At 41.4% G+C, this 26314-nt stretch overlaps 1 protein-coding gene across 1 annotated transcript in view; it reads left to right on the top strand.

Moving 5' to 3' along the window:
- LOC138945839 (inositol 1,4,5-trisphosphate-gated calcium channel ITPR3-like) overlaps positions 1-26314 on the top strand; it is a 183155-nt gene that overhangs the window by 19538 nt on the left and 137303 nt on the right. The window contains exons 9-21 of the mRNA XM_070317353.1: positions 951-1031; positions 5640-5743; positions 7682-7769; positions 8970-9057; positions 11507-11614; positions 13509-13654; positions 17082-17160; positions 18962-19047; positions 23369-23494; positions 24116-24166; positions 24647-24727; positions 25075-25133; positions 25801-25930. Coding sequence (XP_070173454.1) covers positions 951-1031; positions 5640-5743; positions 7682-7769; positions 8970-9057; positions 11507-11614; positions 13509-13654; positions 17082-17160; positions 18962-19047; positions 23369-23494; positions 24116-24166; positions 24647-24727; positions 25075-25133; positions 25801-25930 — 1227 coding nt within the window. The remainder of the gene's footprint in view (positions 1-950; positions 1032-5639; positions 5744-7681; positions 7770-8969; positions 9058-11506; positions 11615-13508; positions 13655-17081; positions 17161-18961; positions 19048-23368; positions 23495-24115; positions 24167-24646; positions 24728-25074; positions 25134-25800; positions 25931-26314) is intronic.

Here is a 26314-nt window from a genome sequence, read left to right on the forward strand (position 1 = left end):
AAAGAAATAAATGTACATGGGGAGGGGAGTGGTTAAAGGATGTATTGGACAACAATAGACGAATTCAGAAAATAACTCTGTCGGGTTTGTATGGGTTGTGAAGGAGTGAACACCCTTGCGTTTCCTTTGACAAACATTAGAGGGGCCAATCACTATCGAGGGGTGTGTCGGAAACACGTAGAAAGGAGCAATTGTGACTTAATTTGTTAGAGGTAAAACAAGGGTATTAACTCTTTCACAATCCACACAAACCCGACGGAGCTATTTCAGAAAGTCGTCTATTCACATGATATGCAGAGGATTTCTTTCTGTTTTTCTCTGCAGGTTGGAAGGAGTGGTTAAAGGATGTTTCGGACAACAATGTACATGAGATAATTAGGATTTCTCTGTTTGTCTCTGCTGGTAGGAAGGAGTGGTTAAAGGATGTTTCGGACAACAATGTACTTGAGATAATTAGGATTTCTCTGTTTGTCTCTGCAGGTAGGAATGAGTGGTTAAAGGATGTTTCGGACAACAATGTACATGAGATAATTAGGATATCTCTGTTTGTCTCTACAGGTAGGAAGGAGTTGTTAAAGGATGTTTCGGACAACAATGTACATTAGAAAATTAGGATTTCTCTGTTTGTCTCTGCAGGTAGGAAGGAGTGGTTAAAGGATGTTTCGGACAGCAATGTACATGAGATAATTAGGATTTCTCTGTTTGTCTCTTCAGGTAGGAAGGAGTGGTTAAAGGATGTTTCGGACAACAATGTACATGAGATAATTAGGATATCTCTGTTTGTCTCTACAGGTGGGAAGGAGTGGTTAAAGGATGTGTCGGACAACAATGTACATGAGATAATTAGGATATCTCTGTTTGTCTCTGCAGGTGGGAAGGAGTGGTTAAAGGATGTTTCGGACAACAATGTACATGATATAATTAGGAGTTCTCTCTCTTTGTCTCTGCAGGTGGAGTTGCAATGTGAAAACGCCAAGCATGCCCAGTTCAGGATCATGCCCCGGTACAAAGTCAAAGCCGAGGGTGATGTGGTATGTTAATTTGCTATTTGGCATATAATTATTATTGTGCTTGGGGAATTTCCTCCAAGAATTTCGGCCTGCTCTCCCTGGGGATAGTGTGCAGCAACACTCTTAAGACAGAAGTTTGTATTACAACCACGTGCAGTGCACAGGAATGTTGCTTGGCTTGAGTACATTCCAACACAACAACCAAACCGAGTGCTCACCGAACTGGGTACACACACTCACTCACACCCACACCCACGCACTGACGCACACACGCACTGACGCACACACACACACACACACACACACACACACACACACACACACACACACACACACACACACACTTACACACACACACACTTACACACACACCCACTTGTGGTTGTTTTGTCTCACTCACAAACAAATTAAAACGTCGAAGAAAAGTTTTAATTATTTTAATGTAAAGTACAATACAGTGTAATTGTAATTGTTAGCATGAATTGAAATTTAATTTGTTCCCAAATAAAGCTTCTGTTATGGAGTGGTATAGCCCTTATTGCGCCAGATGTTATGGTCCTTTATTGGCCGGTTTCTAGACAATCATAAATGCCTCTACACCACTCTATAAATTTAGTATTTGTTTACAGACTTGAATGTAATCTGAATAGTTGTCCGCTACCGTAGCTTACAAGGCACAAGCGCACACGCACTCACACACGCAAAAACCTGGTGTTAAATGGATCTTGACACTGCCAAGACTAATTATTATTAGTTTACAAAGCTTTTTACATCACAAAATCATTTCCGGGCTTCGACCAGTACCCTAGGCCGACAACACCGCAAGAAACTCTACAGTCCAAGACGCAGACACCTTTTGGCTCAAACAAAGCAGCTTAACAGGTAAGACGAATAGGTATTCTACTGTACGTTACCCTACTGCCATCTTTCGGCTTTCAAGATGTTGGTATGGCTGTAAGTCCTTCAGACGACTGACAAGGATGCACCAGTCCTCACGACACCGCGACCATTGCTTGACGTAGTCCTTGATCCTTCCAGTTCGTCTCGGCGGCTAACTGTAGAACCCTGCCAGCTCTCCATGCCATGGTCATGTACATCAAGCCGCAGTTGACTGGTTCAGTTCAGCCTCCGTCGATGAAACCCTCCAGTTGGAACACTGTAAAGTTTATAGTCCATAAATCAACTTGTCTTTAGTTTCTTTCACTCGCACAATAAAAATACTCACTCGTCCAACATATTAAGCTGCATGAGCCAATATAATTATTTACACGTTAATTCCTGTTTTCTAAAGCCAAGAAAACGTTACGTAAAACCCTCACATGTTTAAGCAGTGTAGCACAATAACTTAGGCCTACACAATAACATTAAACACAGAAACAGTCACTCTTCTCACATACGACAGCATGACATGAAAATATAACCGGTTTCAAACATACCTCAAAAGAGTGTAAAGCCAACATTTAGTACAGTCGCCGGCCTGGCATGAATATGAAAATGGAAGATATCACGTAGACTGATAGGGAAAGTTCGTCAGTCTTCATCCTTCTTCAGTCAGATACCTAAAACAGGAGCCCGTCTGCTAACGTGTTACGAAAAACATGAGTCGAGCTTGGCTCCTTGACGGCGACTGATTTTACAAAGTCGTTTTTGCTATGACATTGCCAGTGAGCTGTCGCCTGCATTACTTGCACGTGAAAAACCTTGTCAGTTACACAAAGGTTCAACTGCGGTCAACGCGACGGTATGCAGCCTATAGCCCTTTCCAATGTCTGACCATCGCTATAGTCTATTCTATTTACAACAATACACATTACCACAAATACGAGTAAACCGCTTCGTAACATCACCCCCTTTCCTCAAAAGAAAATGAATTGTTGAAAAAACGATGAAATTTTCTGAATCTCGATCAGAGATTATCCAAAAAGTCAAAAGAATTATATATAGGTCATGTTCAGAAGCTGTTTTAAAAAAAAAAATATCATGAACGAAACTCGAGTAAGACCTTGGCCTTGCAAGAATATACCAGTCAACACATCAAATCAAAAATCAAATCAAATCTGAAAATGTTACTGGACAAACAGGACAAACAAAACAATCATTCACACCCGTGTAAGCGCACGTGCCTTGAGATAGAAAACAATACTGCTAAAGGGTCAAACAAACAAACACTATTGGGCGCCATTTGTTATGGAGTGGTATAGCCCTTATTGCGCCAGATGTTATGGTCCTTTATTGGCCGGTTTCTAGACAATCATAAATGCCTCTACACCACTCTATAAATTTAGTATTTGTTTACAGACTTGAATGTAATCTGAATAGTTGTCCGCTACCGTAGCTTACAAGGCACAAGCGCACACGCACTCACACACGCAAAAACCTGGTGTTAAATGGATCTTGACACTGCCAAGACTAATTATTATTAGTTTACAAAGCTTTTTACATCACAAAATCATTTCCGGGCTTCGACCAGTACCCTAGGCCGACAACACCGCAAGAAACTCTACAGTCCAAGACGCAGACACCTTTTGGCTCAAACAAAGCAGCTTAACAGGTAAGACGAATAGGTATTCTACTGTACGTTACCCTACTGCCATCTTTCGGCTTTCAAGATGTTGGTATGGCTGTAAGTCCTTCAGACGACTGACAAGGATGCACCAGTCCTCACGACACCGCGACCATTGCTTGACGTAGTCCTTGATCCTTCCAGTTCGTCTCGGCGGCTAACTGTAGAACCCTGCCAGCTCTCCATGCCATGGTCATGTACATCAAGCCGCAGTTGACTGGTTCAGTTCAGCCTCCGTCGATGAAACCCTCCAGTTGGAACACTGTAAAGTTTATAGTCCATAAATCAACTTGTCTTTAGTTTCTTTCACTCGCACAATAAAAATACTCACTCGTCCAACATATTAAGCTGCATGAGCCAATATAATTATTTACACGTTAATTCCTGTTTTCTAAAGCCAAGAAAACGTTACGTAAAACCCTCACATGTTTAAGCAGTGTAGCACAATAACTTAGGCCTACACAATAACATTAAACACAGAAACAGTCACTCTTCTCACATACGACAGCATGACATGAAAATATAACCGGTTTCAAACATACCTCAAAAGAGTGTAAAGCCAACATTTAGTACAGTCGCCGGCCTGGCATGAATATGAAAATGGAAGATATCACGTAGACTGATAGGGAAAGTTCGTCAGTCTTCATCCTTCTTCAGTCAGATACCTAAAACAGGAGCCCGTCTGCTAACGTGTTACGAAAAACATGAGTCGAGCTTGGCTCCTTGACGGCGACTGATTTTACAAAGTCGTTTTTGCTATGACATTGCCAGTGAGCTGTCGCCTGCATTACTTGCACGTGAAAAACCTTGTCAGTTACACAAAGGTTCAACTGCGGTCAACGCGACGGTATGCAGCCTATAGCCCTTTCCAATGTCTGACCATCGCTATAGTCTATTCTATTTACAACAATACACATTACCACAAATACGAGTAAACCGCTTCGTAACAGCTTCAACAAGTCGCGTAAGGCGAAATAACAACATTTAGTCAAGCTGTCGAACTCACAGAATGACACTGAACGCACTGCATTTTTTCACAATGACCGTAGTCCGCCGCTTGTGCAAAACGGAGTGAAACTGACGAGCCTGTTCAGCGCGGTAGTGGTTTCGCTGTGCTGCATAGCACGCTTTTCTGTGCCTCTCTTCGTTTTAACTTTCTGAGCGTGTTTTTAATCCAAACATATCATATCTATATGTTTTTGGAATCACGAACCGACAAGGAATAAGATGAAATTGTTTTTAAATCGATTTAGGACATTCGATTTTGATCCTAATTTTTATATTTTTAATTTTCAGAGATTGTTTTTAATCCATATATAACATATTTATATGTCTTTGGAATCAAGAAATGATGTAAAATAAGATGAACGTAAATTTGGATCGTTTTATATAAAAAAAGTTTTTATTACAATTTTCAGATTTTTAATGACCAAAGTCATTAATTAATTTTTAAGCCATCAAGCTGAAATGCAATACCAAAGTCCGGCCTTTGTCGAAGATTGCTTTACAAAAATTTCAATCAATTTGATTGAAAAATGAGGGTGTGACAGTGCCGCCTCAACTTTTACAAAACGCCGGATATGACGTCATCAAAGATATTTATCAAAAAAATGAAAAAAACGTCTGGGGATATCATACCCAGGAACTCTCATGTAAAATTTCATAAAGATCGGTATAGTAGTTTACTCTGAATCGCTCTACACACACACAGACAGACACGCACACACAGAGACAGACAGACACACATACACCACGACCCTCGTCTCGATTCCCCCTCTATGTTAAAACATTTAGTCAAAACTTGACTAAATGTAATAAATGTCCAACCTTAATAACAAACAAACAAACAAACAAACACAAAAAAACACAAACAGTCAAAGTGACAAGCAAAACAGTTTTCTGTTCAGAGTTTTTAGTTTAAAAATAGCCTGTTGCTTTTGACCTCAAGCATTCTAACACCTTTGTACTGACTGCAGCGTTCATTACCCTCGTAGCTCTTTGGCGTTCGATAAGAGGCCATTGAAATACCTGTAAATTACCTGTGATATACTATTTCACCTGTCCAGGTACAAGTGGACGACCAGATTGTGCTGGAGAGTGTCAAGTCTATTGGTCAGTTCCTGCACGTGGGCCAGACCTTGTTTGGTCAGCAGTCAGTCTACCACCACAGGTACATCACTGGACGTACATGGTCAAGTCTTTGACCGTCATTGGCTGTTTAGGCATTGTGTTTAAAGAGTGAATCAATAATTATCCTACATACGTGAGAGAGACACCCGTGAGATAATAATCGTTCAAATCACACGTGTGTATATCATGTAAATGAGGTTATGTCAAGCAAGTCTGGCAGGGACCTGTTTTTCCACTGCTTACGATGCCAAAGTCACCGAGACAAACGTCATTATAGAAACAAAAATTGCGCTCGCTAATTACCCTCGATGAATCTTTAGAACTAACACGTCACGCCACACTTTCAGAGTGACGTTTCTTTGCTTTGACGTAATAGATTGCACAAGGCTTTAGAAGAGATCGAGGTTCCAAAACAAGCGTCTTCAATTTAGCTGCCTCTACTGCAAGACATGTTCAGTCAAATACACGTAAGTACAGTATGTAGGATAAACAGAATACTACATGGCTTGCTGTGTCTTACCAGATTTACACTAGTTGTTTTTTGAAATAGTGAACAGCTCGCTTTCGCTCGCAGTTCAATATTTAAAAAAACAACTCGTGTAAATCTGGTACGACACAGCAAGCCATGTAGTATATACTACATGGCTTGCTGTGTCGTACCAGATTTACACGAGTTGTTTTTTTAAATATTGAACTGCGAGCGAAAGCGAGCTGTTCACTATTTGAAAAAGCAACGAGTGTAAATCTGGTACGGAACAGCAAGCCATGTAGTATTCTGTTTATCCTACATACTGTACTTACGTGTATTTTATTGAAAATGCACGTGTGATTTGAACGATTATTATCTCACGGGTGTCTCTCTCACGTATGTAGGATTTATAATCTCTATTTACACATTAACATGCTTCCATTTGAAACTTTGAGGTCGTCATCGTGGATTGACGCCCGACGGAGCGAAGCGACTGAGGGCTTCAATTAGACTTTGGGAGGGCGTCAATCCACGATGAAGACCGAGAAGTTCCAACTGGAAGCATGTTAATGTTATTGTAATTCAATCTGACGACGATCTCTTTCCTGCTTTCATGCGAAGGTAAACAGACAGAATTGGTTCTGTTCTGTTCACACACTACTTTCAGTCCACCTACCTGCAAGGGTCAAGTCCCAAGAAATATGTCTCTGTATTCCTATCTAATCACTCTGCTCCTGTTTTGTTTTCTTTCACACACATTTTCCCTTCTTTTTTGACGGGTTTCTGGACAGCAAACTCTAAAACTAATTCTTTTCATCACAAAAGCGATCTTTGGAATTGACTGACGTAGTCCGGAAGAATTCATGCATCAACTTACGTCACGTATACGACGTCATAACTTCACATACCTTATGGTCTCGGTATTTCGTTGGCCTTCATATTATTTCCTACTTGTAAAATGACCCTCAAAGCTAACCGAGACTAGTTGAGGTTGTATCAATGCGCCTCGCCAGCAGGTGGTTAATGGCTTTTTTAGCGAGTGGTTATCGACAATCAATGACCGGTAATTTTTTAATGAGTTGGGGCATTCTGACCAATCACAGGATCTGTTTCATTAAAACGCCAACTTGATTGAATTACAATTGGATTTGATTTGATAAAGCAACGTGTGGGATTGATTGATTGAATGGATTTATAAGACAACTTGTAGCCAGATGTTTGTGTGTGTGTGTGTCTGTGTGTGTCTGTGTGTGTCTGTGTGTCTGTGTGTCTGTGTGTGTCTGTGTGTGTCTGTGTGTGTGAGTGATGTCTTACCCTATGGCAGAGGGTTTCGTTTTGAGGATAAGACCGAATCGTTGTACAGAGTGTACCAAATTCAGTGAAATAAAGTCATATAAACACATTTTTTTTAACCTAATAATTAGGCACGCACTCTTTTTATATTTTATGAATTTATCTCCAGGCTATCCTTCAATGTTAATCTATTCCGATTTTTTCTTCTTCTTCCAGTTTTGAGTTGAATTTGTCTGTTCGACAATCTGGCTTTACCTTGTATCGCAAGTACAAACCAACGGATGATGATGAAAACAAAATCAAGGTAAGTGTAGACTATGCGATCGTAACTTTGTCTGTCTGTGCGTTTGTGCGTGTGTGCGTGTGTGTGTGTTTGTTTGTGCGTGTGTATGTCTGTGGTAGAAACTTTAACATTTCGTCATTTGAAGACGTCACATTATGACGTAAGAGGGTTAGACGTCACGCGAAGGAATTACTGAAAGTCTCGGTCATTGTTATTTTGAGCGGGCCGAGACTAGTTGGCAGTCGTGTCCCTGTAAGTAGGCTACATGCAGACAGACAGATCTAGATCTAGTGTCTCGCTTTCTTGCAGTGTCACCTATGCTTACCGTGTGTGTGTGTGTGTGTGTGTGTGTGTGTGTGTGTGTGTGTGTCAGTGTGTGTGTGTGTGTGTGTGTGTGTGTGTGTGTGTGTGTGTGTGTGTGTGACGGAGTGATTGAGTTTGTGTTACTGTTTGTCGATTTCTTACGTGAGCCTTGAAGGCTTCGCCTCTTGTTGAGATTGGTCCTTTGATTAGTTTGAATACAGATATGCTGACTACATGTAGAGGTTACATATCGTAGTTTTAATATATCAAAATGAAACAGCAAAATAACAAGAGTGCATATACAAACTTGCACGAGAACTAATCCCTTGTTTCAAACTGACATGGTTTAAGCCCTGTACAGGTACATTTTCGCAAATCAAGAGGATAACCACGCACATTTATACCAGAAAAGAGCCCCACGCTCAATGTCACATCTTAATATATTCGGTTGAACTCTCGTGCTTTTTAAAACTATCACGCTCATAGGACATAGTGAGAAAAAAATATGCTCCCGGCACAGTAGAGAGGTCAGTGGGGTGCATTACTGGGGCTCGTTCTGGGTTGAAATTTACCCGTTTTTGGTCGTATCACTCAAACATTTACGAGGGTAGAGCAAAAACGATTATAGATAGTACTTGACCATTTCGTCAAAAGATAGTACTGATCGTCGGGAACAACTTTTCCTCTTAAGCACTATATATAACAGTTGCTTTGATTTTGTTTTGATGATTAAAAACGTCCTTTGCTAGCCGCCCGGACAGACTGTAGCTGATACTTTTGATAATAGGGATGACTTGTGTACGAATGAGCAGAACGAGCGAGCACTCTGTCTTCTCCCTTATTATTCTCTCGTCCGACACCTGTAGATATGAGGACACATCTCAGTTTAACAAATGGACGTGAATGCATTTCCAACAGGTGGGCGACCCAATGCGGTTCTACCACAAAGAGATGGAGGCTTACTTGGTCGCAGAGGGACTTTTTGACGACGAACTCACAGAAGATGGTAAGCAATCCATTACCATCTTTTCTTGATAGCTTCCATTTGATACGAACAAATGTCACAACAACAAAAACCCACCAGTTACTGACTTATTTTTCGGTATTTTCATGCATAAGCTTTTGTTCAAAAAGAACTCTGGTTTAAGGGGAGACAGGGTAGGCAAGCACTTTTTTTTTATTTTGGAAACAGCTTGCTGCTTGTTTGATTTTTGCAAGCAGAATAACCTAATTAAGGGAAACCATTTTAAATTTTGAGTGAAAAGCAATTTTTGGGGGTTTTATTCACCAAAATGTGAGAAAAACGTTATAAAATGTGTTTTTTTTAAAATGTTGCAGTTTGTGAACCAGTGCATGTTTTGATCCAATTTTTCTTCTTTGCAGCAATATGTGTGTGTTTAATAATTCTGTGCATCGAAAAGCATTTCTAAGCAATATATTATTTTAATTTAGCATTTTCAGTTACCGGTTCAGTTCTGATAAGAAAAATACATGAGATCCTAACTGTCAGACTCATAAAAACCCAACCAATGCACTGAACGCTTATTCCATGCACAGAACTGATGCTGTACAACTCATAAACAACATATACAAAAACTGAACAAATCCATCAAGCCTTTCAAAAGTTGCAACATTTTTATAGCGTTTTGTCTGAAAATTACATTCAGAGAAAACAGCATTTTAAAGATTTGAACCAGTACCTACAAAAACAAGTAGCACAGTGCACCCTGAATTCATATGTTTTTATCAGAATGACCACTTTACTATGATGGGGAAATGATTTGACGATCAAATTATCCGGACTTTTTAAAAAAAATCATTTGAAAACTCATCTATGTTAGTGCAGATATGAATCAAAACGAAACTGTCGGACTCATAAAAACACAAGGAATCCACTGTATTCTTATTCCATGCACAGAAATGGTGCTTCACAAATCATAAACAACATATACAAAATTGGAACAAATCCATCTAGCCATTCAAAAGTTACAACATTTTAATTACCACATTTTGTCTCAAATTACATGTAGAGAAAACAGCTTGTAAAAGAGTCTCACTAGTACCCCGGTAAACTAGTACCACAGTAGAGCTTGAATTAATGGGGTGTTTTTTTTTAACCAGAATAACACTTTAACTATGAAGGGGAAATGATTTGATAATCAAATTATCAGATTTTTTTAATTTAAAAAAAAAATCATATGAAAACATTAAAAAAGTCAATTATCTGTGTTTCTGCTGATATGAAAATATTGATCAGAACCAAACTGTCAGACTCATAAAAACCCAACGGATGCACTGATTTCTTATTCCATTGCATAGAAATGATGCTTCACAAATCATCAACAGCATTACATAATTATATATATACACAAATGGAACAAAGCTATCAAGCCATTCAAAAGTTGCAACATTTTAATTACAGTATTTCTGTGCTCAATCCTAACACTGCAGCAAATTTCTGTAAAGCTGAATGTCCCTTTCCATGTACCAACATGGTCATACGCGGATTATTTTAAATGCAACTTTACCACCCGAAGCGTTGCAAACACCGGGAGAAGAGTAAACAACTGCAGACTTGAATGGACACTCATATGCACTCCAGATGCAGGGCCTGTGCAAATCCTTGGGCTGATGCATCACCTTCTTTCTTAATCAGACTGCTATCAGACAAGCATTCAGTACAGGATATAGACCTTTCAGCAATAGATTGAGCTGATCAATGTTGACAAAAGCCCAACACATGTCAGCGGAGTGATGTTGCACAGTACCAGTATCCATATCTGCTTGTGATGGGTCAGAAGATGGCAAAGTATCTGTATCTTCTTATGGTTGGTCAGAAGATGGCAAAGCTGATGTTTCTGCTGTGGAAGAGGGTAGTTCCGGTTTAGCAAACTTTTCCATCAGGTCAATCTTTCTCCTCGCTGCCACCAGAGGAGGACTGGCTCTCCCCTTGCTCCAACCTAATAAATACACAAACACTGATTTAATATTTGATACAACTGTCCATGGTTTTTGTTTGTAATAAGCTGCAAATTTTAAGACTCAATATAAACGTCAACAAGTGCTTGTACTTTATTTTGCAAATGACCATGTTACATGGGGTGTACCTCAACTTTTTGGCTAGGCCGGTAAATCAGAAATCCCAATCAGCCCCCAACCACTGAACCAGGCGGGTTTTCTTACAACCACCTCAGCGGCTCGTACCCACATATGTCGGTTGACGAACACACACACACACACACACACAAAAGACATTCATTAATTGGCCCCTATCACAAAATTTACATGTCAAGTTTACTATGGGATTTGAGTAACCACACAATCACATACACACAGGAACTAATACTGAAACTAGCTGAATTATTTTCTTTCTTTCTTTCTTTCTTTTCATATTTTTCTTTTAAAATTAATTTAGTTCTGGTTTTACAGTTGTTTGTCTGTCCTGTTTGCTCCAGTTCACTTGAGGCTTCGCCCAGTGGACCCGAACAGGCCCAGGACGCTGTTCCCAAGCAGCTCCGCCGTCACCTTCTGGCAGATAGAGCTGGAGGATGGCCCAGTGTCAGGTACAAAGTCTTCTTATCTTTTGTCAGACTTTTACATTCTTGAAAAATCATCCGAAGTATTTTACAATGAATGGATGTCGGAATGAATGAGTTAATCAGTAAATTAGTCAGTCAGTCAATTCATTATTCAATCAATCCATCAATCAATCAGTCAAGCAAGCAAGCAAGCAAGCAACCAAAGAATCAATCAATCAATCAACCAACCACCCGACCAACCAATGAATGAATCAATCAATCAATCAGACTGCCGACCAGTCGATCCATCCATCCACCCCTACATCCATCCATCCACCCATCCATCCACCCACCCATCCATCCACCCAACCAACCATCCATTCATCCATTAGTAAAGCAGAAGTTTCCAACTTACGTGTACGTCGTCATCATTACGATCAGTCGGCTTGTAAGTAGTCAGTGTGTTAGAAGAGACGAAAGTGCCTTGGAGAATGAGCTTGCGGCGATCATCTCTACTCGGGGTTAAATACGTTTGTCATAATTTTCACCAGTTTTCATTCACAGACACATGGGAAGTAAATCTCATGTTCCCCATGCAATAAATCCCCGGTTACCATAGTTGCAGGAAGCAGGTTATACATGGATAATCAAAAGCAAACCCAACAGAAACGCTCTGGGATTCTTCGGCTCTTTTCATTGGCGTTTCCCCAGACCTAAACAGACGACACGACACTGCTTTGCAAAGTTCCAAAAACGAACTGGCAAACTGGCAAAAGTAAACAAACAACAAAACTACTTCATGAAAGGTCATACACTCATCACAAGCAAATGAAACCTAGCGATATGTTTTGTCTTCTTACCAAGTCATGGAGTGCGTGTATCTGTGTTTCGATACACAGACGTTCGGAGAAATGTTCGTCAAGTTCAAGTCAAACCAATTGACCCCTGACACACAAATGTTGACCCGTGCACAAGACGTTGTATCGATAAACGAAGCGCAAAATAAGAAATAATAATAAAAGCAAAGAACATAGCAACAAGATATGAAAACATCTAACATCTAGCAAGCAGAATGACAGGTCTAATGAAAAATAAAGAGGCAATGAGTCGAAAACAAGATCGCGATTCTTTCCTTCGCTGCACGACGCAAATCTTCTGTTACCTTTGACCCAACGTAGCTTCCACATTCGATCACTAAACATAATATTTACAACTGAAAACCGAGGGGGTGGAATACTGAGAGGAACTTACAGAACTGTGCATCCTCAAACCTGACATATTTATCCCAACATTTTATGAACTCAAAACACAGAAAGTTGCTTTCACACGCCGTGCTGGGGCCCCAAACCATGTGTTATCAAAACGGAACTCGTGTTTCAAAGCATGGCTCCCTGTGTTGATTTGGCACTTATTTTCTCACTACCAAAATGATGACCAAAACGATGTTTGGTGGTTTGTTGTCAGACTAGCTTTTTTTTGTCGGTCCTCGGGGGGGGGGGGGGGGGGGGGGGGGGGGGGTTGGGGGGCATATCAACCTTCGGCCTTGGTCAATAAATATGAAACAAAAGACGATATGCTCCCCCTCGGACCGACAAAAAAGCGGGTCTGTCAACAACCGATCAAACATCTTATAACGTTGCCAACAATGTTTAGTATGAGACAACAATGATTTTCACCGGTGAGATACTATACAAACATTACATTTATAGCATGCGACCAAACTGATTTTTACAGGTGAGATACTACAAACGATATATTTATAACATGTGACCGAAAATGATTTTCTCAGGTGAGATACTACAAACAATACATTACTATTTTGAGACCAAAATTAATACCACAAAGAAAATATTCATAACATTTGACCAAAAATGATTTTCACAGGTGAGACACCACAAACGATATATTTGCATTATGTGACCAAAATTAATTTTTACAGGTGGTATACTGAAGTGGGAACAGCAGTGTCGCATCGTGCACATGTGTACACGACGCTACCTGGCGGTCAGCACGTCGGGAGGTGTCTCCTTGTCCACTGACAACAATGACCCCTCTACCGTCTTCCGTCTGCATGCGGTCATCAGGGTAGGCTGTCACGCTGCGTGTGTGTGGGGTAGAGAGAGAAAGAGAGAGAGAGAGATCTAGAGAGAGAGAGAGAGAGAGAGAGAGACAGAGAGAGAGACAGAGAGACAGAGACAGAGACAGAGAGACAGAAAGAGAGAGAGAGGTGTATGTGTGTGTGTGTGTGTGTGTGTGTGTGTGTGTGTGTGTATGTGTGTGTGCGTGCGTGTGTGTGTGCGTGTGTGTGTGTGTCCGTCTGTCTGTCTGTCCGTGACACATTATTTTAATAATGCATCTGAGACTGTATGTTTCTCTCATTTCTGTTTCACGCAGCTGGAGGTAAACATATTTGTCCTGTTCATTTAAATCATAATTATGCTTCGTCTTGCGCATTAGAGTGCCCTATTATTTTACTTATTGGGCGTTTTTGCATTTTGACAAGTTTTTGACTAAATGTATGTATTTCGCATTACGCGACTTGTTTTATGTCTACGTGTGTCCGTATGAGCGTCTGTGTCAGTCATTTTGTATTTCTGTGTGTTTCTGTATTAATGTCTCTTTCAGTGATTTTGCATTTCTGTGTATGTGTGTATGAGGGTTTGTGTATTTGTATGTCTGTGTATCTTGGTGCGTGTCTGTGTCTGTGTCAGTGTTTTTGTTGTTCTATGTGTCTGAATGTGTGTCTGTGTTTTGTGTGTGTATTTCTCTCTTTATCTGGGTGTGAATGTGCATCTTTTTCTTGTTTACATCGTTGTCGTTTTGTTCCATATTATATATACTGCTCTTGAGGCTTGCGATTTAGTACTTACATTAGAATGAGCAAGCTTTGGGTGCTATGAGGATGACATGTAAAAATACTGTTGTGTACAATGTTTGTTAAATACTATATCCAGAAAGGAGAGATGATCCAAAGGGTAAGAGTTATTAGTACAAAGTGCATGGATACTGTTACTATGGGTGTCAAACTAGTAAGAAATATCACGAGGGGAACAAAGAAATAAATAAAAAGAAAACCAAGAGAGAAAAAAACCCCTTAACCAACCAACAAATAAACAGACACACAAACAAATATATAAACAAACGAACAAACAAGCAAACAAACAAATCAACAAAGACCCGATGGTCAAACCAACAGAGAAGAGTGATTTCAGCAAGTACAATTAAGCTATTCGTACTTCAGTGGAATATCCCAGTCAGCTACCTACAGCAGCTCGTCGTAAAAGTTATACAATTCAGCATTTGGCGTCGGAGTTTGAATGTCAAACAGCACTGTAACCCTAACTTGGTGTCTGAAATGCTCCTGTCTTGAAGAACAACAACAATACCACGACACAGGGATGGCCAAATCGTCCGCCCAGTCGCCAGGGGCGAGTACAAAATCCGCCGGGCTGGTAGACACCGCCTGGCAACTCGCCCGGCTGGCCAATGAAAATTCTGGTCAAATGCAACCCTGTTGATTGTACTGTAGAGTGTTAAAGCCATAATTATAAACACTGAAGATCAAGTTTGGTATACATGTACCGGGCCAGCAACATTTCTGCCGGGCTAGTGACTTTCTTGAAATTACTCGCCCGACTGGCGAGTTAAAATGTTGCGATTTGGCCATCCCTGTCAACAGCGACGAAACAAAAATGACAGTTGTGTAAAGAGCACCGTTAAAATTCGTTTGTTGTAATTATTTCATATTTAAGTGAACCATTGCACTTGTGTCTGAATAGTTAAGGTAATCATTATTCTGTGATCTTTCTTTGCTTTAAAACGGCAAAGTTCTAAAGCGGTTGCAAAAGCTAAAAACAAAATATGGACATAAACATATTCAAAGCTTATGATCACAACAAAAACGCGTGCTTGTTTGAGTGAGAGTGAGAGAGTAAGTGTTTGTATGTTTGTGTGCATGTGTATGTCTGATGGGGGTTAGGGGGTGGGGTGCGGGGTATGTGTGTTTGAGTGTCTGCATGGCTGCCGGTCTTCCTTGCTGCCTGCCTGCGTGCCAGCCTCTGATTCTGTCTGTCTGTCTCTCTGCCTGTCTCTCTGCCTGCCTGTCTCTCTGCCTGCCTGCCTGTCTCTCTGCCTGCCTGCCTGCCTGTCTGTCTGTCTGTCTGTCTGTCTGTCTGTCTGTTTCACAGTCTGTCTCTCTGCCTGTCTCTCTGCCTGCCTGTCTGTCTGGCTGTCTGTCTCACAGTCTGTCTGTCTGCCTGCCTGCGTGTCAGCCTGTCTGCCTGCCTGCGTGTCAGCCTGTCTGTCTGTCTGTCTGTCTGTCTGTCTCTCTGCTTGTCTCTCTCTCTCTCGGTTTGTCTGTCTGTCTGCCTACCTGCCTGCCTGCGTGTCAGCCTGTCTGTCTGTCTGTCTGTCTGTCTGTCTGTCTGGGGGGTGGGGTGGGGGTATGTGTGTTTGAGTGTCTGCATGGCTGCCTGTCTCCCATGCTGCCTGCCTGCGTGCCAGCCTCTGTTTTTGTCTGTCTGTCTCTCTGCCTGCCTGTCTCTCTGCCTGCCTGTCTGTTTGTCTGTCTGTCTGTCTGTCTGTCTGTCTGTCTCACAGTCTATCTGCCTGCCTGTCAGCCTGTCTGTCTGTCTATCTATCTGTCTCTCTGCCAGTCTCTCTCTCTCGGTTTGTTTGTCTGTCTGCCTACCTGCCTGCCTGCGTGTCAGCCTGTCCGTCCGTCTGTCTGTCTGTCTGTCTGTCTGTCTGTCTGTCTGTCTGTCTGTCTCTCTGCCTGTCACTCTCTCTCGGTTTGGCTGTCTGTCTGTCTGTCGGTTTGTCTGTCTATCTGTCTCTCTGCCTGTCTGTGTGTCTCTCTGCCTGTCTGTTTTCCTGTCTGCGTGTCAGCCTGTCTGTCTGTCTGTCTGTCAGTCTGTCTGTCTGCCAGTCTTTCTGTCTGTCTGTCTGTCTGTCTGTCTCTCTGTCTCTCTGCCTGTCTCTCGCTCTCTCGGTGTGTCTTTCTGTCTGTCTGTCTGTCTGTCTGCCCGTCTGTCTGCCTGTCTGCCTGCCTGCGTGTCAACCTGTCTGTCTGTCTGTCTGTCTGTTTGCCTGCCTGTCTGTCTGTCTCTCTGCCTGTATGTCTGTTTTTCTGTCTGTCTCTCTGCCTGCCTGCGTGTCTGTCTGTCTGTCTGTCTGTCTGTCTCACAGTTTGTCTGTCTGCCTGCCTGCGTGTCAGCCTGTCTGTCTGTCTGTCTGTCTGTCTGTCAGTCGTTTGCCTGTCTGTCACTCTGCGTGTCTGTGTCTTGTTCTGTTTGTAGTTTTATCCTAGGGGTGGCTGGGGAAGCGTGAGGGTGCGGTGGGGGAAGGGGGAGGTACCATTATTCTTACCATATCTCTCTGCACGCGCATACCATAAGAATATTCTCATTCGCATTGTGTGCACTAGTCGGTGAATATTTTGATTTAGGCTTTTACCGAATGGAAAGCACGTTTATCTATTTCATCATCACGTTTTCTTCTTGTCTCTAATCAGGACAGCGATGACATTGCTTTCGAGGCCTACGCTCGGATTGAACACGTTCTCACCGGTTATTGGCTTCACGCCTTGGCAGGTAATGTACATTTGACACTCTTTGGTGAACAATATCATTTTCATCTCCACACTGTTCTGCTGTCAGTCTTCAACGTGTGACGTTGTGTGTGTGTGTGTGTGTGGGGGGGGGGGGGGGGGTCGACGGAGGGACGTATAGTGGCGGTCTGCTCTCTGGAGGGGACGCTTACTCAGTCTGGCTCCGCGGCTTAACTCAATGTCGTTAGTAGGAGGCATAGTAGGTAGGGATCTGCGTCCGTTGGCCCGGGACAGTACCACTACTGAACACCGTCGAAGTGACTCGGCAGCTGTCTTTTCTTTATTTGGTGTTTAACGTCGTTTTCAACCGTTCAAGGTTATATCGCGACGGAAGGAAAGGGGGGGAGGGGGGGGGGGGGGTGATGGAATAGAGCCACTTGTCAATTTTTTCTTGTTCACAAAAGCACTAATCAAAAATTTGCTCCAGGGGCTTGCAACGTAGTACAATATATTACCTTACTGGGAGAATGCAAGTTTCCAGTACAAAATACTTAACATTTCTGACATACTGCTTGACTAAAATCTTTACAAACATTGACTATATTCTATAAAAGAAACACTTAACAAGGGTAAAAGGAGAAACAGAATTCGTTAGTCGCCTCTTACGACATGCTGGGGAGCATCGGGTAAATTCTTTCTCGTCCCAACCAATATGGGACTCCCCCTAACCCGCGGGGGGGCATCGGCAGTTGTGCAGTGCCATGTTCAGAGGGTAGCCCACCACAGCGACCCGACAACCCCCCCTGGAGCGTCTGTAAATATCGACAAGTCTGGCAGCGGAACGAAATTCAAATGTGGATGGAGCAGTGGATACGGGTGCTGGGCTGTCAATTATGCCTCACTTTTGTCAATGTAGAATTTTTGAAATAATTCCGTTATATTTAATTTGTCAGTACCTTTTTAAATGAAAGAGGGCAGATTTGTGCAGCGAGCTTCGTGAAGTGCAAAGTCGACCGCGTCATCCAATTAATATCAGGCTTTACATAATTAGTGCGGCAAAAACAATCCCTCTCCGCATCGAATACAGCCAGACTGCAAATTCGTGGTATTTGTCCAAGTGGGATGATGCTATTATCCCAGTTAAAATCCTTGCCGTTTCCATGGTGATTTACACAATGGTTCTCGCGAGGAGGAAGGTGCCTTTAATTCGTCTGTTTTTATTAAAGTAAAAAAGAGCGTTCTTTCTGTCTTTTTGTGTGTGAACAAAATTGAAGTCTCTTTCCACTCAGTCGATTCAGGCAGTTCGTATCATTTACGAAAGTGACCAAAATGTCTGTATTTTGCGATGGTCACCAACATGTCTGTAGCTTGCGAAAGTCACTAGAAATGTCTGTATCTTACGAAAGTCACCAACATGTCTGTATTTTGCGATAGTCACCAAAATGTCAGTATTTTGCGAAAGTCACCAACATGTCTGTATTTTGCGAAAGTCACCAAATGTCTGTATTTTGCGAAAGTCACCAAATGTCAGTATTTTGCGAAAGTCACCAAATGTCAGTATTTTGCAAAAGTCACCAAATGTCAGTATTTTGCGAAAGTCACCAAATGTCAGTATTTTGCGAAAGTCACCAAATGTCAGTATTTTGCGAAAGTCACCAAATGTCAGTATTTTGCGAAAGTCACCAAATTGTCTGTAATGCAAGAAATTCACCAAAATGTCTGTATTTTTCGATGGTCACCAAAATATCTGTATTTGCAAAAGTCACTAAAATGTCCGCATTTTACAAAGGTCACCAAATGTCTGTATGTTGCAAAAGTCACCAACATATGTCTGTTTTTTGCAGATGAGTATATGAAGAAGCAAGAGAACGGAAGCGATGATGACCAATCCATGAGGGGCCTCAAATACACAACTGCCCAGCTGAAGAAGGTAGTTATCAAGATATTATCACTGAAACATTAACGCAGCGTAGAAAGAATTATCAGTGATCCAGGCTTATCAATTCTGAACCAGGGAGACTCATAAATGTTACTATTGTAAAAAAAAAAAATAAGGAAAATAAAGATAACAGAATAACGCAAAATACATGAAATTGTGAAACATGCGATGCTTCTGCTAACTTGTTGGACTCGTTTTTGATAAGATTAATGTCTGATTATGTTTTTCTTTCTGGTATGCAGCCACTGCTGGCATTGCAGTCTGTCGCATCTTTTAAGGTTTTTCTTGTGAACTCTTTCTAAATCTAATTCACTGTTTGAATGCTCAAGAGTCACCGGAAGACACGGGCCTTCAGGTCACCTGGCGCACCACGGCAGTTTCAGGTTTACAGTGGAACCCCCCTTTTAAGACCCCCCAATTTAAGACTCCCTCCCTTTTAAGACCCCGTTTTGCTCAGATTTTCTGTTCAGTACCTCTGTAAATTACCCCCTCCCACCCCCATTTTAAGACTCCCTTCACTTTAAGACCTGATTTTTGTAGATTTTTTCAGGTCTTAAAAGGGGGTTCTTTTTTTTGCTTGCTACTGTTTTAGCGTAAGGCATGTTTGAACTAAACGCGAAAAAAGTTGTGTAAAAAGGAAAGAAGACTGAGAAAAAAAAGCATTTACATTACAAAATAAGCCATGCTGCTAACTCATATACGAGACTTGGCTCTGCACATGCTGCGTATATATATGGTAAGGGGATTGACAAAGTTGAACGTAGAAACTAAAATAAGCGTTTTGACTAGCATGCGAGCTGTACATACACACTAATGGGCATGGACATTCTAAGTAGATTATTACGCTGTTAACATAACACGCACACACCTGGGTAGTGCAAGTTTTTCATTCTGAGGAAATAAGCGACCCGAATGTCCCAGCAAGTGGACACTAAACAGAAATAGTTTAGACTATCACCAGGTCAGTTATAGACTGCGTAATGAACATCCACATCTATCGCTGACGATGGTTTATTTCTCTAACAAGGAAAATGATTGTAGATGAATTAGCAAGGCAAATCATTATACTTTCAAGGAAATGTTGATCAGCTTATAAACATCTACACGCCATCACTCATTATGCTCGGGTCACGGGTTCAAATCAAGAGCCAACTTTGCAGACTCAGATACGGTATCCATGACCCAACCCCGTGTCAACACTGTGGCACGTAAAAGACCTCGGTCATTGTGCCAGAAGGGCAGGTGGCTGATATTACACCTTCACACGCACGCATCTGGGCAGCGCGACTCTTGTTGCCGCTATGTTTTTCAACTGGGAGGAAGTAAGCGACCCGAATTGTTTTTTCTAGCAACGGGACACTAGTACTAATGTAATGAAAACAAACACACAAAAAAAGAAAAGAAAGAGAAATTGATGTGAACATGTGAAGGGACTATTCGTTTAACCCTTTCGCTGCCAATCAAAACTTCCTGACTGCCAGGGAATATTGGAGTTTGGGGTGTAATAATTCACAAAAAATTCTAGCTCCAAACTGGCAGTAGGTAGGAAAGTAAAACCTATGTTATTCTTAAAGGAAATTGAACCAAGAATCTGTTTTTAGTATCTAATCATGGAAATAATGCACCAGTGCATGACGGGTATACCCGTCCTAAGGCAGTGAAGGGGTAAAAGCCTGCGCAGTTCTGAGCTTATGGGCAGAGCTGTTTTCACAGGAATAACTGTGGCTTGAACATTGATGAACACAATACACACACGAAAAACCAAGATGAAGAAAGGACGAACACTTCGTTTCGGTTCTTGAGATCGCTGCTTCGAAAATAGATGGAGGGACAGTCGACCCTGTCTATAACGACCATCATCCAACGGGCCGACCCAAAGCGGTCGTCAGAGACAGGTGGTCGCAATAAACAGGTGAACTGTATATTGAAAACAACCTCGCCGGGGTTGGTCATAATAGGCAGGTGGTCTTTATCGAGAGGTCGTCGTCAAGGCAGATTGGATTGTATACAACATTTTTTTGTTTTTTTGCAATATAATATAACAGTACCACTTTTCTTGTGTTTTTTTTTAATTGTGGGTTTGGAAAGCTAGCAGTATATTTGTCTCGGGTTTGTTTTATGAGAATCACGGTTACTGCTCACAATGTTACTGCTCACAATGTTACTGCTCACAATGTTACTATTCACTCTTTCACTGGTCGCACAGAGGAACGGAGACACAGTCAATGTAAGATGCTGGTGTAATGAATTCATTGTTTAAATGTTTCTTGTATTTCTTTGATTATTCATAAGCGCTCTCCCACACCTGGTCATAATTTTGAATATATTCGTTTCAATGTTCACTTGTTGTCACTGTTTTCTTCGATGTTGTGCATGTTTGAAAAGTTTTTGGTGTTGTACAATAATTGCTTTTCGCAATTTTCTTCATCTGCTCGTTTTCTCTTCCGCTCTTTTCAGTACCTGTTCTGTTCTGGTCGTATTCTCGGTTAAGCTTGGTTTAAACTGTTTTATTCAACGTTAAGCTTGCACTTTTCTTGTGTATATGAATGTGTGTGTGTGTGTGTGTGTGTGTGTGTGTGTGTGTGTGTGTGTGTGTGTGTGTGTGTGTGTGTGTGTGCGTGTGTGTGTGTGTGTGTGTGCATGCACATCGGTTCCTAGAAACCTACCCTTCCGATGTTAATGAAACTTGCTCTTGAGTTCTCCAAGATAAAAGCTCCACATGTATTTGTCATTTTTTTCGATATATTTCTTTGATGACGTTATATTTTCTTGTTTGGCAAAATTGAGGCGGCAATGTCACCCCCTTTTTTTCTAATCAAATTGATTGAAATTGTTATTAAACATTCGTTGACTCAGTCCGGACTATTAGATTGCATTCAAAAAATGTCCGCTCGAAAGCTTAAAATTTAATTGATTTGTTTGTTCACTGAAGTTGTCATTAAAATCGAATTTTCACTCACGGACTTAAACTGATTGCTTTGTATTGCTCATGAATTCCTGAATCCAAAAATATAGATATGTTATGTTTACACTTACAATGTGCTCACCATTGGAGAAAATAGGCACTACGTTCACACGCTTCGCGGAGGCGAGCGCGACCCGTCTCGGTTTTCGGCAAGACAAGCCTTAGTAGTCTCTTTTGTATTTGACTCGGCTGTCAATGTATTTATCTTTTTTTTGTTTAAAGTTTCTTAGTTTGTTTGTATTTTTTGTTGTTTCTGACCCAAATTTAGGGTTAGTGATGCTGTAAATTTACGTTTCAGAATTTAAAGAAGACTTTATGCTCAGTGAGAGGGGGAGGTGGGGGGAGAGGGGTAGCAGGAAAGCAGGAGTGAGAGCAATGTTGATAATTGATGAGGAATGAAGTTATGTGAAAAAGAAGACAACAATCTTGGTATGTTTGTCAACACTCTCTCTGTAAAACAATTAGTGTTCATGGTACTAGAACATGATTTTAAACAAAATAAGAACAACAACCAAACTCTTATCTTGAGTTATCCACACACTATTCTGGGTAGATAACTGTGCCATTTCTGTTAAGATATAACCTTCTGTTTTTTCTCCAAAGCAAATAATGCGTGTTGCTGCTTGCGCTGCTGCCGCTGCACTGACTGGCACTGCCGCTCCCTATCTATTGGTGGTCACTTCCAGCTTATTCCTGTGACCCCCCCTCCCTTGCATCCTTCTTCCTTCGCCTTTCAACCCTCCACCATCCCTCATCTTTCCTCCCCCAGACCCATCCCGTCCCTGGTTATACTCATTCCCTCTACAGTTTAAACTCTGTTTCTCCTTCCCTCGAAACAACACTTTAAACAAAATAAGAACAACAACCAAACTCTTATCTTGAGTTATCCACACAATATTCTGGGTAGCTAACTGTGCAATTTCTGTTAAGATATAACCTTGGAAATAAAAGTAACGTTTTATTGTTATTTTTTAATCTTAAAGACTGTTTTCTTAACGAGGTAACAATCAGTTTGCATAAATATGTTCACAGGTAAAAACCGCACACAAGTATAACTCATAGCTTAATGGGTATCAGTACAAACTATTAATACATGTGTGTTTAGGAAATTGTTGCTGCGCACAGGTGACAAATTCCCAGGATTGTATTAGTACAGAAGCAATAACATGTTGGTGAACACAGGTGACAACGGTCCAGGATAACTCATAGTCTTAATATAGAAGCAATACGTACAGGCGTGTTAATAACAGTGTTGGCTCACACAGGTGACAGCGATTCACGAAAACGCATAGTATTAACATTGAAGCAATAAGTACAGGTGTGCTAATAACATTGTATATCACACAGGTGACAGCGATCCAGGAGAAGCAGTATGACGACGCCTTCACTCTGCAGTTCGTGGACCAAGAGCTGGTGGACATCTTCCACTACATGGCCGGCATGGTGCCCTTCATACAGAAACTCGTGTCTGACGTGAGTATGCCCTCTGTCTGTCTGTCTGTCTGTCTGTCTGTCTGTCTGTCTGTTGTTACATGGCCGGCATGGTGCTCTTCATACAGAAACTCGTGTCCGACGTGAGTCTCCCCTCTGTCTGTTAGTCTGTATGTCTGTCTGTCTGTCTGTCTGTCTGTCTGTCTGTCTGTTGTTACATGGCCGGCATGGTGCCCTTCATACAGAAACTCGTGTCTGACGTTAGTATCCCCTCTGTCTGTTAGTCTGTCTGCCTGTCTGTCTGTCTGTCTGTTTGTCTGTGTGTCTATCTGTCTGTCTGCGTGTCTGTTTGACTGTGCATGATGCCGTTCATACAGAAACTTGTCTCTGACGTGAGTCTTTCTCCCCTGTGTGTCTGTGTGTCTGTGTGTCTTTCTGCCCTGTCTTTCTGTGTGTCTGTGCTTTTGTGTGTCTTTCTGCCCTGTTTGTCTGTCTGTGTGTCTGTGCTTTTGTGTGTCTTTCTGCCCTGTTTGTCTGTGTGTCTGTGCTTTTGTGTGTCTTTTTGCCAGCACGATGCCATTCACATAAAAACTGATGGGTTTTTTTACGACACAAGTCTCTCCCTCTCTCTTTGCTCAATTCAAATTTGACTTTTCTCTTCAGAAAAAGAGTGGGGCGGTGTTGAATGCAAAGATGGCCCATGACGTCATAGCTGTGAGTCTCAGATTTATGACATCGCTGTAAATTACAACCATGTACATTTTTCAGTATCCGCAGCATTCATCCAAAACTGCTTATTTTTCTACCATCGATTTAATAGTTCTTTGTTGAAGCTATTGAGTTAGAAATGTAAATTTAGCGGTCCGTGATTATGTTTAATCGGTACGGTCATTGTGAAAACATGTGTGTGTTTTCTTTTTCTCTCAACTAAATGTTTTGGTCACAGTAAACAGGAGAACAACAAAGACAAAAAATAACATTTCAGTTAACAGGTTAAAATAAGTAAGTAAATAGAATGATAAATGAATATATCAAGAAAATGAAGTTAATAAGTAAACCCAAATTTGTTTATCAGAAAGAAAGAATTTGGCTTTCTTTTTCACACTTTTCTTTTTAAAACAGAAGTAACAATAAACTAACAACTAAAGGGGCCCGTGTTGATTTCAAATGCATGATGTTTGTTCAACTGTGCAGTCTTTGCAAGAGATGGAAGACTTTATGGTGGAGAACAGCGTTCCCTCCAAAAACCGACAGAAACTCATGCGAAATCTCAGGGTGAGTAAGGAAAGATAATCTAAGTTGTTGACTCATAAATAAAATAAAACGTGTGTAACTCTATTAATTTTCTCGCTATCTCTGTCTGTTCTTTCTGTGTGCGTGCGTGCGTACGTGCCTCCCTGCCTGCCTGCGTGTACGTTTGTTTCACGCGCGTGTGTTTATGTGTGTATGCGTGCGTACGTGCGTCCGTGCGAGTGTGTGTTTGTGCACACGCCCCCTTTTCAATAACTGTATGTCTGCCTGTCAGTTTGTGCGTGTTTACACACTCACGGAAGTGATTCTGCAATTCTTTACGAACTACATTTTTGTATTCAGTTTGCATGTGTTGTTGGTGATGTTTACAGATTGTTGAGCTGTTGGTCAGTCTGCTTCGAGTTCCTTACCAGGGCTCTCCTGACCAGTCGTAAGTATACACGTTCCACTGTTTGAACCATACTGTGACACACACAAAATTACATACATGTATCAAAATGCACCAATAGAGAAGTAAAAACCTGTACTTCTTTGGCATAATGTCAACACAGCTCAACAATTCTACACCTTTAGTAAAATAACACACACTTTCAATTGCAATTGCTCTTTTAACTCTCTGTCAAAAGGGAATATCCTGGGGGGCGGACTAATACAAATTCGCCAAATAAGCATCTGCTTGAGTTCGTGTCCTAGCTGCATTTTTGTCAATTGTTTCATGTCATGTATTTTGAATAAAATTGTGTTTAAACCAATACAAATTCGCCAAGGGTACAAATCGGATTCCGTAACAACACTTTCTTCTTGGTATGTTTTAGTTTAAAATATCCAGAAACAGATAGATTGCTAACGTTCTAAAATTCCGAATAAAAAACCAAGAATTATTGTAACGTTTACTTGTTGAAACGTTTTATTTTGCCAATATTTAAACGTTCCAATCACCTACTATTTTTGTCCGGTAACTTGACATTGCCATTCTAATCAGGGCCAGGTTATTTCGACACATTCTGTTATCAAAAACGTAGTGTTTTAAGGAAATTATGCATGAATCCACTGGACTAGCTGGACAAGTTAGATATGACAATGAATGATGATTGCAGACATCTGACCAACATCTTCGTGGAGGCTTACAACGTCCTGTACACGTACCTGATGGGCAACAGTCGTAAGAACGAGCTGTACATCGCCAAGTACATCGACTTCTTCCTCACGCAGTTCGAGTACAAGTCGGTCAGTACATTGAAAGCTCCGCCTTGCTTTATTACTGTGGAAACCCCCCCCCCCCCCCCCCAACATCTGAGAAAATCAGGTCTTAAAAAAGAGGGAGTCTTCTTCTTCTTCTTCTTCTGCGTTCTTGGGCTGAAACTCCCACGTACACTCGTGTTTTTTGCACGAGTGGAATTTTACGTGTATGACCGTTTTTTACCCCGCCATTTAGGCAGCCATACGCTGTTTTCGGAGGAAGCATGCTGGGTATTTTCGTGTTTCTATAACCCACCGAACTCTGACATGGATTACAGGTTTTTTTTCGTGCGCACTTGGTCTTGTGCTTGCGTGTACACACGGGGGGTGTTCGGACACCGAGGAGAGTCTGCACACAAAGTTGACTCTGAG

The sequence above is a fragment of the Littorina saxatilis genome, linkage group LG13 (assembly GCF_037325665.1).
Source record: "Littorina saxatilis isolate snail1 linkage group LG13, US_GU_Lsax_2.0, whole genome shotgun sequence".
NCBI classification, from domain to species: Eukaryota; Metazoa; Mollusca; class Gastropoda; order Littorinimorpha; family Littorinidae; genus Littorina; species Littorina saxatilis.